The 17,312-nt window shown below is 39.7% G+C and overlaps 1 protein-coding gene across 1 annotated transcript in view; it reads left to right on the forward strand.

The window, feature by feature from the left end:
- Window positions 1-17,312, forward strand: part of CPS1 (carbamoyl-phosphate synthase 1) — a 139,753-nt gene that overhangs the window by 99,661 nt on the left and 22,780 nt on the right. The window contains exons 26-29 of the mRNA XM_027566563.1: window positions 3,960-4,154; window positions 4,575-4,642; window positions 6,341-6,416; window positions 11,659-11,736. Coding sequence (XP_027422364.1) covers window positions 3,960-4,154; window positions 4,575-4,642; window positions 6,341-6,416; window positions 11,659-11,736 — 417 coding nt within the window. The remainder of the gene's footprint in view (window positions 1-3,959; window positions 4,155-4,574; window positions 4,643-6,340; window positions 6,417-11,658; window positions 11,737-17,312) is intronic.

The following is a 17,312-nucleotide window of genomic DNA, read 5'->3' on the forward strand; positions in this document are numbered from 1 at the left end:
AGATTCTCTTCTCTTAGTCTCTACAAGCTCTGTGCTTAGAGTTGGGACCAATCTAAGATAAAATTCTTCCACAAAATTCTCCTCTATTAACTTCATCCCTCAAATATGTTCTCTTTTACTGAATTCCCTTTGCTGTGCAGACAAAATCTGCACTCAACCATCACACCATTACTCTAAAACATTCCTATGGACATGATTTGTCTTCCAAATAATGGTCTTTATTTTTGGAGGTCAATGATGAGAATAGGATATTGGAGTGAAAGTGTTTCTATCTACTACTTCCCAGAAAGAATGTTTGAGAAATATCTCTTCTACCCTTTAACATTCACCACCTTTGAAACAAGCCAGAAAAACAGGATTGATTTCAAATTCAGACTTGGCATATTAGGTGAGCATAGCTGCTTTACGGAGAAGGCAATGGCACCCCACTCCAGTACTCTTGCCTGGAAAATCCCATGGATGGAGGAGCCTGGAAGGCTGCAGTCCATGGGGTTGCTGAGGGTCGGAAACGACTGAGCGACTTCACTTTCACTTTTCACTTTCATGCATTGGAGAAGGAAATGGCAACCCACTCCAGTGTTCTTGCCTGGAGAATCCCAGGGACGGGGGAGCCTGGTGGGCTGCCGTCTATGGTGTCGCACAGAGTCGGACACGACTAAAGTGACTTAGCAGTAACAGCAGGTGCTTTACAATATGCAGAATCTCATTCAAGTAATTCTGTGTTTGCTAGGTAAGAAATATTGGCAAGTCACTTGACCTTCACCAAGCCTGTTTATTTAGCTGTAAAATAGGGATAAGTAATAACTGCCTCAGAGTGAAAACCATGAAGGTCAAAATGTAGTTTTGGTGTATAGTAATGTACTAAATGGGCTTCCCAGGTGTCACTAGTGGTAAGGAATCCACTTGTCAATGCAGGAGACATGAAAGATGTAGGTTCAATCCCGGGATTGGGAAGATCCCCTAGAGGAGGGCATGACAACCCATTCCAGTATTCTTGCCTGAGAATCCCATGGACAGAGGAGCCTGATGAGCTACAGTCCATGGGGTCACAGAATCAGACATGACTGAAGTGACTTAGCATGCACACACACAGCGTATTTAAGTAGTAGTAGTTTATATTATGGGGCTTCCCAGGTACTCAGTGGTAAAGAATTTGCCTGCCAAGAAGGAGAGCCAGTTTGGTCCTTGGATCTGGAAGATCCCTTGGAGAAAGAAATGGCAACCCACTCCAGTATTCTTGCCTGAGAAATCCTGTGGACAGATGAGCCTGGTGGGCTACAGTCCATGGGGTTACAAACAGTTGGACACAAAACAGGAGCAGCAGTTTATATTATTATTTATAAAGTTGTTAATTTATTGAAAAATTGAAATCAATTCCATAGTTATTTAAACTACTGATATATTTATTATACACAGCTTTTTAATTCATCTTTAAATGCCTGTTTTAGTCCAATTGACTCTAATATTTGCTCATAGCTGGTTACTTCTCCCTTAATTTTAGAATTTATTTTTGAAGACTTTCACATAAGAGACTTTTTGTATATATTTAATATTTAATTGAAGAATTAGTTTCTAGGTCTCTAAAATATTAATGCCACTAATAAACTAAAATAATAAGCAAATAAAAATACTATAGTTAAGAGAATAATTTTTATTAAAAGTTTTGCAAAAAATAAATAGTGAACATAAAAATGATGATAAAAGCAGCTTAAGTGTACTCATAAGTATGCAGAAATGTGGACTGTTATTTTCCATAATGTTTACAATGCATTTAAGTACTCAATTGCAGGGTGTTTGCTTAGGCAGTATATAATTTCTCTTATCAGAGAGAAATTAGTTTCGCCCCTTTCAGTAATATTTCAGAATAATTTCAAACAGTGACAGAAAAACATTTGTGTGTGTGCTAAGTCACTTCAGTCATATCCAACTCTTTGTAACCCTACGGACTGTAGCCTTCCAGGTTCTTCTGTCCATGGGATTCCCAAGGCAAGAATACTGGAGGGGGTTGCCATTTCCTCCTCCAGGGGATCTTCCCCACCTAGGGATTGAGCATGTGCCTTTTATGTCTCCTGCATTGGCAGGTGGATTCTTTAACACTAGTGCCACCTATTACTTCAGTAATATTCAATTGTAGGTTGTTAAGGCAAAGATAAATTATGTCAAGATCAATGGCCTATCTGATATTGTAATATTTTCTAATATAAATAATAATGTCTTATTTATATGCTTACAAGGTGTAACACCTTTAATGTTTATTATCCTATTTAATCTACATACATAGAAATCTTATGAAGTAGGCAGGTATTATTATCCTAATTTTATAGACAAGGGGATGGAATCCCAGGGAGAGTTTCACAGAGGGAACCAGGAAGGGGAGGGACTTCTAAGTCCAAATCCAATTCCCCACCGTCCCTCACTGATTCCCCCATCATCTCTATAACACTTGTCTTGAGAAATTTGAGATTTTGTGGGCTTAAAAAAAAACTTAGTGTTTTGACTATTCATAGGAGATTAATGTTAATAATTCAAGGACTGCTTATATGGCAAATAGTACAGAAATTGGAACTAAAATCAGTTATGGGTACTGTAGACAGGTACCAAGCAGCAGTGAAGGGCAGAGGATGTCAAAGTGAGAATTAGGATTTAGACTGCACTTCAGGGGTGGTTAGTTTAGATAAGGGGAAGGAGAAGGAAGGAAGGAAACAAGGCCAGGAAAGGTTAAGTGGTGGGAATGCATGTAGGTAGTGACAGGGGGTAGGTGGTCTTCCTGGCGCTGAAGGAGTGATTGTAGATAAGACTGGAAAGCCTTAATGGCCCTGGTGGTAAAGAGTTAACACTTTACCCTTTAGGCAACAGAAACATTTGGAGAACTCTGAATACAGAAGTAACTTGGTGAGGAGTCTTGTGAACAATTAGTCTGAATCTGTGGCTTCCCACTTGGCACTAGTGGTAAAAGAACACGCCTGCCAATGCAGGAGACGTAAGAGACGTGGGTTTGATCCCTGGGTTGGGAAGATCCCCTGGAGAAGGAAATGGCAACCCACTCTAGGATTCTTGCCTAGAGAATCCCATGGACAGAGGAGCCTGTCCATGGCGGGCTACAGTCCATTGGGTCACAAAGAGTCAGATGTGACTGAAGCGACTTAGCACGCATGCACAATCTGAATGTGAAGTGCTGGAGTGGAGAAGAACAGCAGAGATGAGTGTTAAAAGGAGAGATCTGGAGCACATGTATACCTGTGATGGATTCATTTTGATATTTGGCAAAACTAATACAATTATGTAAAGTTTAAAAATAAAATAAAATTTAAAAAAAATGAGAGATCTGTATCCATTCAGGAAATTACAACAGTAGTTCAAGAATTAATTGAATATAATATAAAGCACAGGATGAAAATACTCATTGACTTGATTTTCTAATTGCCACACATGCAAATGTCATACATTGACATGTAATTGTATGGAAGTCGTATTTGGTAATCATATACAGGAGTCTTTCATGCTAATCACATGTAGTTTTCCAGGAGTCTTAACAAAGATTTTGGATGGTGTGTGCCTGGGGACTTCCCTGGTGGCTCAGACAATAAAGACTCTGCCTGCAATGCAGGACACGCAAGTTCGATCCCTGGGTTGGGAAGATCCCCTGGAGAAGGGAATGGCTATCCACTCCAGTACTCTTGCCTGGAGAATTCTATGGACAGGATCCTGGTAGGCTACAGTCTCTGGGGTTGCAAGGAGGTGGACAAGACTTAGTGACTAGTGTGCCTATGCATGTGTGTGTGCCTGGAAAGTCAGGACAAAATCCGTTTATCTCTCTGTGGCATAACTTAATATTATCCATTGATGGGAATAATGAAAATATCACAATCATGTTCCACATTTTCGGTAAGGAAATGGAAGCAGTAGTATTAGCCCAGTTGTTCATCACCCAATAGCTGATAAGAGGACATATTTTTCAGGCATGTGGTGGCTGCATCATATCAGTTGGGGGCCAGATTCCAAACAACCTGGCAGTCCCCCTGTACAAGAATGGCGTCAAGATCATGGGCACGAGCCCTCTGCAGATCGACAGGGCTGAGGACCGCTCCATCTTCTCAGCTGTCTTGGATGAGCTGAAGGTGGCTCAGGCACCATGGAAAGCTGTTAACACTTTGGTAAGAAGAGAATCACATGTCTGTTTTTAACATTTCCTTTTGAAAAGTCACGACCTGAAGGCTAGCTACTGTGGATGTTAACTGCAGGGCAGATAGAATACACTATGCTGAGTGAATTTACTTTTTAAAGTCGCTGTATTTCCATGATTGCAGTTAAGTGGGGGTTATAAATTGATAGGAGTACTCTCATTAAGATTCCGACAATGAAAAGAAGTTCACACTATTTTTGAACTAGATTTGATATTTAGAATTAGAAACTAGAAATTTTATGTATTTCTATGTCCAATTTACATTTTAATGGTGTCTTTTGAGAGGAAGAATAAAAGGAGTTGAGTTACCACTTGTTCTAATGATACCATTCTGCATTTTTATTGACTGCTTTACACTATTCATGCATTTGTTGTTGTTTCTGTTCATTAGAATGAGGCATTGGAATTTGCGAAGTCTGTGGGCTTCCCCTGCTTGTTGAGACCTTCCTATGTTTTGAGGTAATATATATTGTGTTCTGAAACAATTATTCAGAAATAGGAGATACCAAACTGCATTCTGTATGCTAGGAGCACTAGGCTTTGATGTGTAGTAATTTGTAAATCCATCGACAATCCCCACGCCAACAAAGCCAGGGTGAAGACCTGGGTACTGTTCTTCAGTGCAGTTAGTGCTTTTCCTTCTGGGAGTGACAACAGTGTGTCCAGTCCTTCATCTTAGAAGCATGGCTTACGCCCTCTCCTTGCCAAGCAAAGGGAGGATATCTTCACATTAGAGAAGAGGACAATTAAAAAAACTGAAGAGCAAAAACAAAACAAGCTTGGGGTGTCTCTCAGCAGCCTCTGTTTTCTGATACTCAGAAATGAAAGTTAATCTTTGACTCTTGTCATCTCCTTCCAGTAGTGCTTGTGGTTTGAATACTGTGGGGTTCTTTTTGAGATCATAATTTTTAATAAGTGAATTATAATGTTGGAGGACATGGACAGTGTCTTTTATAATAAACTTGGAAACTAAGTTTTACTATCAAAGGAGAAGTTGTCAATTGTTACTTATTTTCTTCAGATGTTACCACATGTGAGGAACAATTTCAGTGAACAGGGGATAATAAGAGAAACGTAATTTGCTGTGCACAATTTGCAAGTGTAAATGGAATTGGAGACGCGATCCTTTAAAATAATGAAAAATTTCAAATGAGGTGGAAAACTTTCCTTTTTATTTAAATGACATTTTGTGTAAACCACATTCTGATAATACTACTTCTCTGAAGTATTAATGTAAGTTAATTTCAACAACATAGAGACATTTAAGGAGGATTGCAGAAAGCAACTCTGAGTTCTGTGCTTCTTCTCATCATTTCAGTCCATATCTTTTAGTTTCTTAGGCTGTGAATTATCAACATTATTATTACCTTAGCCTTCTTGCCTTAAATAGATGAAGAAATTGAAAGCTCTTTATGCATAAAATTTGCAGTATAGTAGAAAAGGTAAGGCGAATGATACTTTTTAAAAGGAAGTAGAAAGTGATATTTTTCTTCTTTATGGCTTCCCTTCCTCTTAGTCTTCCTTCTTTCCTCCCCTCCTATCCCATTCTGCAAATGCAAACTTTCCGAATAAATTGATTTCAGATAGTATTCTTTCTCAAGAATTTCAAAGGACATAGCTGAATACATTTCAGTCAGATACTGTACATTATATTAGCAAATGTTACTAAAAAAATTTGATTCTTTTGTAACCCAGCTGAGATAGTGAAATGAACTACTTTGACAGCATATTTGTGGGTTAAAATCTGCTGTAGGTACTGAACTCTGAAGACACAAGTTTAGAAAACTATGTCCTGGCAGGGATCTTGTTACAGTTTTAAGTGTTACCTGGAACCAGAAGAGAGTTAAAATGATAAAGAGAAAGGGTGAACCTTGAGAATGTGTCATCTCTAAGACCTACCATTGTACTCTTTGGGCATTCTCACAGTTCTCACACCCTTTTTACCGTCTCCAACCTGGGGGACTTTTTACTTTGGTTGATTGTCCTGTTGATTACATAAAGTTTCAGTGTAGAAAGAGAGACCTTACTCACCCTAAATTGAAACTAGAGCTTTCCTGGAACTACTCTGAGAAGCAATCGTGTCTAGCATGCTTTACTTCCGAAGTGGTGAAAGAAATTGACCTCTTTGTTTTGTTTTGTTTTTTCCTTCTTACTCAGCGGGTCTGCCATGAATGTGGTATTCTCCGAAGACGAGATGAAAAAATTCCTAGAGGAGGCCACTAGAGTGTCTCAGGTAGTGTCCTGTTTCCTCTTGGTGACTTTTACCTCTTCTGTTAATTGCTACCTTGTTTTATATGTTGTTTTTCTTTGCACAGGATGTTTTTCCTTTTTTTTTTCCCTTCTACCCATTATTCTCCCAAATACAGAAATGACAAAACGCAAATGCATTGAATTATATTTGGATCCTTGGGGTTAATGGAAGAAGGGGAAGACCAGTGAATATTTCATCATAATAGAGTTTTATACAATTTTAGTCTCCAGGAGCAAGGCTGAATAAGCATGAACTTTGTCTGTTCATGAGTTAGATGCTGGTCAAGTTACCCTTGGGATTCCCAGCCTTAAGGGCAGCCCAACCATGGTCATCACGAACAAGTGAGGCTTCCCTGATTTTTAATTCTCAGACCTGGAGAGATGTTCTTTGCCTTAGTAAACCCTGCAAATTTAATAGTAAATCCCCTCACTCACCTATTGATTTTTCTCATTCTGGTACATTCTGTTTGTAAGTTAATGAAAATGTTTATAATTTTCTGGCCACTCAACCACCTTCCTCCACTGCCCCCAGCTTTTACTTTCTCCTTCAGCGTTACCTCAGTGTGATCCATTTAAGATTTACCCAGTGGGGTTATTGATCTGCAGACCTCATACTGTAGAGGATAAAAGTAACGTTTTCTTTTTAAAAGCTTTCAAAAGCTAGTTGGGGCTAAAAGAAAAAAAAGGAGAGAGAGAGAAAGCACAACTCATAGAGAAGAGTTTGATGTTAGGCAAGTGGAGTTTGGAGGGAGCCAGGCAGTGAAATCAGACGCACTTCAAAGGGGAATAAAGAGTGTGGATAGTTCCTGCACCCATGAAGCGGCGCTTCCTCTGTGTGGTAGCTGCTCCCCATAGAAATTTGTTCACTGTAAAGAGTGGATAATGATAAAGAATGAGGAGAGACAAAGAGTAAAAAAAAAAGGCAACCAAGTGGATTTTGAATTCACTTTTGTGTGAAAGTTAGATAACTGAGGAGGGACTCTTTCCAACGGGTCAGTTTTCATTAATATGTTCTAAAGTCAGACATGGTCCTCTTCTCTGTTGCACTCCCTGAGAGGGATCCTGCAACTCTGATGTTTTGAGAAAACAGCAGCTACACCCAGCTAGTCTCATGTGAGTGATGAGGCAGGTTTTCTCTGTCTGGGATATTGGATTTCATAGGCCCTCTATTTGGTAGAATATTTTTTAAATAATTTTTTCCATATGGATAGAATCCTAACAGGCCCAAAGTTGTATCATAGAGATGTCCTAATGGAGTACTAGGTTGAAGTCTTCCATTAAACTACAGCAGGACCTGGGATTCTCAATTCAGTGATCTTAGAGTAAAACTACCACTCATTATGACCTGCTATGTAGGGCTTTCCTGGTGGCTCAGATGGTAAAGAATCTAGCTGAAATGCAGGAGACCCAAGTTTGATGAGCTATTATGTATCCATTCATATTTAGCATCTGGTATATAATGGCAGTATTCTCAGAATCAGGAATTACATTCATGAAAAGAGAGTCTCTGTGCTCACAGATGACTCTCTTTATTAGGAACATAAGACATCAAATAATGATGATTAAATATGATGAGCAAAAATACATGATGTTGAGGGAAAGTATAAAAGAATTAGGGACCAGTCCCTGAAGAAGGGACTTTTAATTTGGTTCAGAATTGTTGATTCAGAATTAAAAGGTTTAAATCATGGGTATGAAGTAAGAAAGGACAGCAAGTATAAAGGCCTGAAGCTGAGAAAGGGCATGAAGTTTCTAGAAACTGACAAAGCACTCACTTTTATGCCTAGGATGCCAAACATGGTAGGAGGTATTAATTATAATGATGACAGAGTAGAAAGTGAAGGAGCAGATAGAGAGAACCTTGTCAGTCACTGAGTTTAGATTTTAGTCATATTTTCTTACTGAATCATTGTGCTGTATACCTGAAGCTAATGCAATAGTGTGAATCAATTATAGTTCCATTTTAAAAAAGGAGCAATTGAAAGTTTAAGAAAAATTTCTCTTCTGCAGTACAGAGAGTGAAATAAATCTGGGACAAGACTGAATTCATGGAAAGAGGTTAGGAGGCTATTGTGTAGCTCAGGGTAGAGACAACAGTGCCTTGGATCAGAATGATGATAGTAGGGCTTCCCTGGTGGCTCAGCGGTAAAGAATCCTCCTACCAGTGCAGGAGACAGATTCAGTTCCTGATTCGGGGAGATCCCACATGCCATGAAGCAGTTAAGTCCGTGCATCACAACTATTGATCCTGTGCTCTAGAGCTGGGAGCTGTAACTACTGAGCCTTCTTGCTGCAATTGTTGAAGCCTTCACACCCTAGAGCCCTTGCTCTGCAACAAGAAAAGTCACCACAGTGAGAAGCCCATGCACCATAACTGGAGAGTAACCCTCATTTGCTGCAACTAGAGAAAAGCCCTTGTGGCAATAAAGACCTGGCACACCCCCAAATAAATAAATAAATAAAATTATATATATATAAGAATAATGAGAGTAAAGGGGCTTCCCTAGCAGTCCAGTGGTTAAGACTCTGCCTTCCAAGACAAGGGGTACAGGTATGATCCCTGGTTGGGGAACTAAGATCCCATGTGCCGTGTGTTGGGGCCAAAAAAGAAAAAAAGATCAGTGATAGTACAGATGGAGGGAAGGGCATGTGTTCTAGAAATGTTGAGGATGTGCATTCAGGATGTGAATGGATGGAGATGGAGGGTGAAGAGAGGATGAAGGATGATTCCTGAGTTTCTGCCTTAGACAGCTGGATGGACAGAGGCACCATTTATTGAAACAAGAACACTTAAGGAGAGAAATTTTAGAGGGGAAAATCAAATTTAATTTTTGACCTTTTGAATATATGGTGCCTGTGAAGAGTTCAAATAGAGATGTTTTGAAAGGAGAGGGTTATATAGATTTGAAATTGAAGATCAAGATCACAGCTAAAGAGAGAGAGATAAATATAGATTTGGAAGTCAATAGCATATTATTGTAACTGAAGTTTTAAGATTGGAAGCAGTCACTGGGGAGAGTATAGAGGAAAAGGAACAGTTAAGAAAGAGATGAAAAGAATACTGGCATTTGAGGGCTGAGTAGGGAAGAAAGAACCATGAAGGAGTCTGAGAAAGAAGCATGAAAATGTGATCATGGATACCTAAGGAAGAAAGTGCTTTAAGAAAGCCAACTGCTTAAAGTTTGAAATTTATTAAGAAATCTTCTCCCTCAACATAGTAAGGGCTATTTGTAAAGGTATTTAATTGGTCAAGATAGAGAATGATGTTGTTGCCCCTCTCAGATCCTTTACCTGTGGGAGCACCCACCCCCCAGCTGCTGTGATAGCTGATGATACCTCCCAGCTACATTTCTCAGGATAACTTGTTGTTTAGTTGCTAAGTCATGTCCGATTCTTAATGACCCCATGAACTTAGTAGCCCACCAGGCTCCTCTGTCCTTGGACTTTCCCAGGCAAGAATACTGGAGTGGGTTGCCATTTCCTGTTGCAGGAGCTCTTCCTGACCCAGGGATCAAACTCACATCTTCTGCATTGGCAGGTAGCTTCTTAACCACTGTGCAACCTGAGAAGCCCACTCAGGATAACTATTCTCAGTCAAATGGGAGCTTCTGGCACCAGGAAGCAAGACTCCTCACCTCACCACCACCCTCAAACCCTGGACAGTGACTGCCCTCTGCTTCAAGTTAGGACTTACTCTGTGCTGTAACTGAGAGCTCCCTGTGGGGTGAAGCTGAATCCAGTCCCCAGTGACCCCACAGACTACCTAGTTTTTTTTTGCTGTGTCCCATCCTGCTTTTCTCAATCCCTTAATAAATCACTTGAATAAGACCCCCTGTCTTAGGCTTGGCTAGAGAAACTAAGACAGCTACTGAACTTTTCTTTTTTTTTTTTTTGCAGTTATATTTTTATCATTATATATTTTGTGGAAAATTTCCACAAAGGTCCCAATACAGCTCTACCAGGCCTGCCAACACTAAATACTCAATATTTTAAACAGAAGGAACAGAGATTAAAAAGTTTTTTTGTGTATGTGTGTGGCTAATCAACAGTTTAATGCCTAATAGGCTTTTGAAGAAAAGGGAATTGGGAACGTTTCTTCATTTAATAATAAATGTAAGAAGAGAACAGCTTATTTATGGCATAAGACATGGGTTATTTTTAATATTTCACTAAATTCCATTCTAGTTAAAGTGCTCTGCTAAGGAGATAAGATAGATTACATTCAACACACATGCCAAAGATGATGAATTCCATAATAGTGGGCAAAAGGGGTTTGTGTTCAGAGCAAAAATATGTTTAGAGAAGGCTTCAGGGAGGAAGTGGTATTGGAGCCAAGCCTTGAAGGATGGGTTGAAATTTGAAAGATGAAGTGAGGAGAGAAGCTGGTGTACACTGGGGGAGGAGAGGCATGGAGATAGGTAAAGGCAGGTTTTGACAAGAAAACAAGTGTGCAGTGTGCTAGCGTCTCGCGCAAAGAGGAGAAGAGATGTTTAAACTCTGGAGGTCTTCATTCAACCACTTCATTTAGTTTGGAAAAAGCACGTAGTGATTGGGCTATGGAGGGCATTGCAGTACTGCTGTGGAGGAGCTGAGGGGCAAGAAATTAAAGAATATTAAGGGGTCTGAAACAGCTGAGAAAGCAAGAATATTTTGAAGAATGTTTGATTTTGCAGTTGCAAACGTCATACTGTAGAAGTGATTTAAAGCATGCCAATTTCAGGTAAATAATTCCATCTTTGATCTAACAAAACTGAAACAAAATACTTCTCTCCTTCTAAGTTCATTCTCAATTCTCATGTAGAGAAGTGACTGAGGGAATTGTAGTGCTTGGAAAAGATAAGGAAGAGAAAAAATACCTGATCCAAAAACTGATATAAATAAAATAGAGAGATATTTATAATTCTGGAGACGAGAAAAGGAACCTCATTCTGTCCTCTCCTTTGCCTCCTTGTTTTCTCTAACTCACCTAGAGTCTACATTTGAAATTTCAAAACTCATGTTCAATTCACTGAGGACTCAAAATTGGAGAAAGATTTCCTGTTCCTCACTGTAAGCAGAGAGTGACCTTGTTCTTACCAAACAAATTGGCTAATGAATTTGTGCTGTGTGTTGAGCAGTTTTTTTCAAGTATTGCCCAAGTATTGACTTAAGGTACATGATTTACTTGACACTTTACATAACATTTCAGCTAAAGGTTCTACCCCCACCATTTTCCTTGATGACAGGAACACCCAGTGGTGCTGACGAAATTTATTGAGGGGGCCCGGGAAGTGGAAATGGATGCTGTCGGCAAAGATGGACGAGTAAGTGTTGTATCCTCCCTCTCTTCCCCCATCCCTGCCTTCCCATCAATTTTTTCCTTGGCAACTTAGAAATATAGCACAGATTAGAGCTCGTGATTTCTACAAAATAGGTCTCTAATAATAATGGACAAGCTGCTCAGTCAAAAAAATGTTCAAATTCACTGACAATTCAGTTGTGTCATAGGTATCATTTCTTCTGCTTTTCATGTTGTTAGAATTTCTCTTTGATGATATTCAAAATTAATTATCATCCTGTACTCATTCTTTTTGAATAGATTTTCTCTCTAATTTTCCTTTGTCTGTGGGTTTCCTTTTATGTTTCACTGGATATCATAAAAAAATCTGATACTTTCTTTCTGAAGTTCCTAACTGAATCCCTACTTCTTCGTCTCTCTTGATTTTTCCACCCTCCCCCTTTTTATTGGGTTAATAAAGACAAAACTAAACAGAGCTGATGGATAAAGATAATAATATAAAAATGACTTACCACATCACATCTGGTATCACTAATATAATCAATGTCCCTAACTTCAGGGAGAAATGAAAGTATGAAGAATGCCTTTCTTTAGTTTTAAGGTTTTACTAGTAAGGCATTTATTACTTATCTTGAAACAGAGAAAGTGGTAGTTTAGAGTCCATATCATTCTATTTGCTTTAAGGAAATAAAATGGATTTTATCTTGGACTTCATCTTGTACTTTACAATCTACTGAAAATGATAAAGTTTTTTTCTGTTTGTTTTTTTCTTCCAGATTAACAGTTCAAAGTAGTGTTGTTAAAAAAAATTACATTTATAGTAATGATGACCTCTTATACAATCTACAGTTTAAGCACCCTTTTATTGAGTAGTCATTAAGTCATGTTTGACTCTGTGACTCCATGGACTACAGCACTCCAGGCTTTATGTCTTTCACCATCTCCTTCAGTTCAGTTCAATCGCTCAGTCGTGTCTGATTTGTTGTGAACCCATGAACCGCAGCACGCCGGGCTTCCCTGTCCATCACCAACTCCTGGAGCCTACCCAAATTCATGTCCATTGAGTCGGTGATGCCATCCAACCATTTCACCCTCCATTGTGCCCATCTCCTCCTGGCCTCAATCTTTCTCAGCATCAGGATCTTTTCAAATGAGTCAGCTCTTTGCATCAGGTGGCCAAAGTATTGGAGTTTCAGCTTCAACATCAGTCCTTCCAGTGAACACCCAGGACTGATCTCCTTTAGGATGGACTGGTTGGATCTCCTTGCAGTCCAAGGGACCCTCAAGAGTCTTCTCCAACACCACAGTTTAAAGGCACCAATTCTTCGGTGCTCAGCTTTCTTTATAGTCCAACTCTCACATCCATACATGACCACTGGAAAAACCACAGTCTTGACTAGTGGACCTTTGTTGACAAAGTAATGTCTCTGCTTTTTAATATGCTGTCTAGGTGGGTCATAACTTTCCTTCCAAGGAGTAAGCGTCTTTTAATTTCATGGCTTCAATCAGCATCTGCAGTGATATATTTGCCATGAAGTGATGGGACTGGATGCCATGATCTTAGTTATCTGAATGTTGAGCTTTAAGCCAACTTTTTCACTCTCCTCTTTCACTTTCATCAAGAGTCTCTTTAGTTCTTCTTCACTTTCCGCCATAAGGGTGGCGTCATCTGCATATCTGAGGTTTTTGATATTTCTCTCAGCAATCTTGATTCTAGCTTGTACTTAATCCAACCCACCATTTCTCATGATGTACTCTGCACAGAAGTTATATAAGCAGGGTGACAATATACAGCCTTGACCTACTCCTTTTCCTATTTGGAAGCAGTCTGTTGTTCCATGTCCAGTTCTTTTTTTTTTTGCCCCATTTTTCTACATTAACTTTATTAAAAAAATTTTTTTTCCAGCTTTATTTATTTATTTATTTTACTTTACAATATTGTGTTGGTTTTCCTGACCTGCATACAGGTTTCTCAAGAGGTAGGTCAGGTGGTCTGGTATTCCCATCTCTTTCAGAATTTTCCACAGTTTATTGTGATCCACACAGTCAAAGGCTTTGGCATAGTCAATAAAGCAGAAATAGATGTTTTTCTGGAACTCTTTTGCTTTTTCCATGACCCAGCAGATGTTGACAATTTGATCTCTGGTTCCTCTGCCTTTTCTAAAACCAGCTTGAACTTCTGGAAGTTCATGGTTAATGTATTGCTGAGGCCTGGCTTGGAGAATTTTGAGCATTACTTTACTAGCGTGTGAGATGCGTGCAATTGTGCGGTAGTTTGAGCATTCTTTGGCATTGCCTTTCATAGGGATTGGAATGAAAACTGACCTTTTCCAGTCCTGTGGCCACTGCTGAGTATTCCAAATTTGCTGGCATATTGAGTGTAGCACTTTCACAGCATCATATTTTAGGATTTGAAATAGCTCAACTGGAATTCCATCACCTCCACTAGCTTTGTTCATAGTAATGCTTCCAAAGGCCCTCTTGAATTCACATTCCAGGATGTCTGGCTCTAGGTGAGTGATCACACCACTGTGATTATCTGGGTCATGAAGATCTTTTTTGTGCAGTTCTTCTGTGTATTCTTGCCACCTCTTCTTAATACTTCTGCTTTTGTTAGGTCCATACCATCTCTGTCCTTTATTGAGCCCATCTTTGCATTAAATGTTTGCCAAATTCATGTCCATTGTGTTGGTGATGCTATCTACCATCTCATCCTCTGCTGCCCTCTTCTCCCTTTGCCTTCAATCTTTTCCAGCATCAGGGTGTTTTCCAATGAGTCAGTTCTTCACATCAGGTGGCCAAAGTATTAGAGCTTCAGCAACAGTCCTTCCAATGAATATTCAGTGTTGTTTTCCTTTAGGATTTATTGGTTTGGTTTCCTTGCTGTTCAAGGGACTCTCAAGAGTCTTCTCCAGCGCCACAGTTCGAAAGCATAAATTTTTCAGCACTCAGCCTTTTTTATGGTCCAACTCTCACATCCATACATGACTACCAGAAAAAACAAATAAACAAACAAACATAGCTTTGACTATATGGACCTTTGTTGGCAAAGTGATGTCTTTGCTTTATAATATGCTGTCTCAGTTTGTCTTAATTTTCCTTCCTATCCCTGGAAAGTTGTCATTTGTTTTCTGTTTAACTCTTTTGGTTATACAAAGCATAATAAATGCAACATGATATATATATATATATATATATAGTTTTTGCTTTTATTTCTTGGACTTCTAATATATTCCTTTTCTAATGTACGCCTCCCTAGAATTTTCATCCCTGACCTCCTGACCTCCAGAGTTATGGAGCATATGTTTAATCTTTTCCTCTTTTCAACATTTTACTTATTTGAGACTGAGGTGTAAAATAAGAGAAATGTGAACTATACCAATGTGGAAGTGGAGAATGTAAGACTGACCTACATACATTTGTGTTTTTTCAAATATTGTGCTGTAAAGTAATGCTGGTCTGTTGGCCTTATTTAGTTCCAATTTGCTAGGATATGCTCTTTCCCTAAGCTTCTCTTAGACCCCAACATTGCTTATCATTCTGGATTCCTTCTTTTGGAAGTATTTCAGGTTGTTCACATAATTTTTAAACAGTCACACTCAGAAATGGACATCGTACTTCAGACATGTTATAATGTTTTCAGAGCTCAATGGGACATTGTTGCTGTTCAGTGTCTAATTTGTGTCTGACTCTGTGACCTCCTATACTGCAGCATGCCAGGGTTCCCTATCCTTCACTATCTCCTGAAGTTTGGTCAAACTTATGTCCGTTGAGTCTGTGATGCCATCCAACCATCTCATCCTCTGTTGCCCCCTTCTCCTCCTGCCCTCAGTCTTTCCCGGCATCGGGTCTTTTTCAGTGAGTCAGGTCTGTGCATCAGGTGGCCAAAGTATTGGAGCTTCAGCCTCAGCATCAGTCCTTCCAATGAATATTCAGGACTGATTTATTTTAGGATTGACTGGTTTGATCAGTGGGACATTGCCTGCCCATTTCTGGACAGTATAAAAAATTTGAGTGCTTACTCTACACTAAATATCATTCCAGACTGTACTTGTGTTTATCCTCATTCTATGAGACAGATACCATTTTCATTCCTATCGGCAACCACGGCTAAACATCTAAAGTACCTTGTCCAGGTCCCAGAACTCATAAGTGACAGCAGGAATGAAAGTGAAAATGAAAGTTGCTCAGTCATGTCTGACTCTTTGTGACCCCATGGACTATGCAGTCCATGGAATTCTCTAGGCCAGAGTACTGAAGTGGGTAGCCTTTCCCTTCTCCAGGGGATCTTCCCAATGCAAGGATCAAACCCAGGTCTCCTGCATTGCAGGTGGATTCTTTACCAGGTGAGCCACAAGGGAAGCCCAAGAATACTGGAGTGGGTAGCCTATCCCTTCTTCAGCGGATCTTCCTGACCCAGGAACTGAACCAGGGTCTCCTGTATTGCAGGCAAATTCTTTACCAACTGAGCTCTCAGGGAAGCGACAGCAGGAGTACTGGCACTCAAATGTCACTTTGCTTTAAGTCATCTGTAAATCTGACAAACAAATTTTCACTGTAATTTATTAAAGTCTTTTAAAGTTATCCAATTATTCTCCCCCACTCTCATTTTCTGAAGACACACCTACTGTTAACATTTAGCTTATAGTGACTGAGGCCATAAACTTTGCAATCTGACAGATAAGGGTTCAAAAATCCTGTCTTGGTCATATAGACACTTGTACTTGCATTATTTATTCTTATATTGCCTTGATTTTCTTACCTTTAAAAGAGGACAAGAATACTTTCCTCTTGTTTTCCTTCTATCTTCAGTAAGATTCCCCTGGAGGAGGAAATGGCAACCCACTCCAGTATTCTTGCCTGAAAAATCCCATGGACAGAGGGGCCTGGCAAGCTGCAGTCCATGGGGTTGCAAAGAGTCAGACATGACTGAGTGACCAAAGACGCACTCCCTCCTGTCTCAAATTTTCACTTAAAGATCTCTTGTAGGTGGTGAATTAGCTCATTTGGTTATGGTGTGATGGTGTGGAGGTGATAAGAATCCCTTGATCTTCAGATCTTACATTTTCTTTCTGACCCACCTAAGTTATGACACTTACCTAAGCTTGAATTCACCTCTTCTGTCTTCTTTTCCAGTGTTTAAAACTTAACCTGGAAGGAAAGGACAAAGATGTCTCCAGTGCCCCCAGAATGCTTTAGTTTCCTATCTATTCTTAAAAGTCATTGCAAGTTGGCTTGAAAGTTTAGTGTGAAAGTTTTAGTTGCTCAGTCTGTCTGACTCTTTGAGACCCTGTGGACAGTAGCCCAACACGTCTCCCATGTCCATGGGGTTCTCCAGGCAAGAATACTGGAGTGGATTACTGTATTCTCTTCCAGGGGATTTTCCCAATCCTGGGATTGAACCCATGTCTCTTGTGTCTCCTACATTAGCAGTTGGGTTCTTTACCAGTAGGGCCATGAGTTGGCTTAGTTACCTTCTTTTCCTAGCATTTATACCGATTCTAATCAATGGAATAGGGAGGTAAGCTCTCAGACATTCTCAGCTGCCCCACAAGGTGATCTGTCACTGAACAGGGAGGCTTGGTGAGGCTGCATGTGCAG

Source organism: Bos indicus x Bos taurus, chromosome 2 (assembly GCF_003369695.1).
Source record: "Bos indicus x Bos taurus breed Angus x Brahman F1 hybrid chromosome 2, Bos_hybrid_MaternalHap_v2.0, whole genome shotgun sequence".
Classification (NCBI taxonomy): domain Eukaryota; kingdom Metazoa; phylum Chordata; class Mammalia; order Artiodactyla; family Bovidae; genus Bos; species Bos indicus x Bos taurus.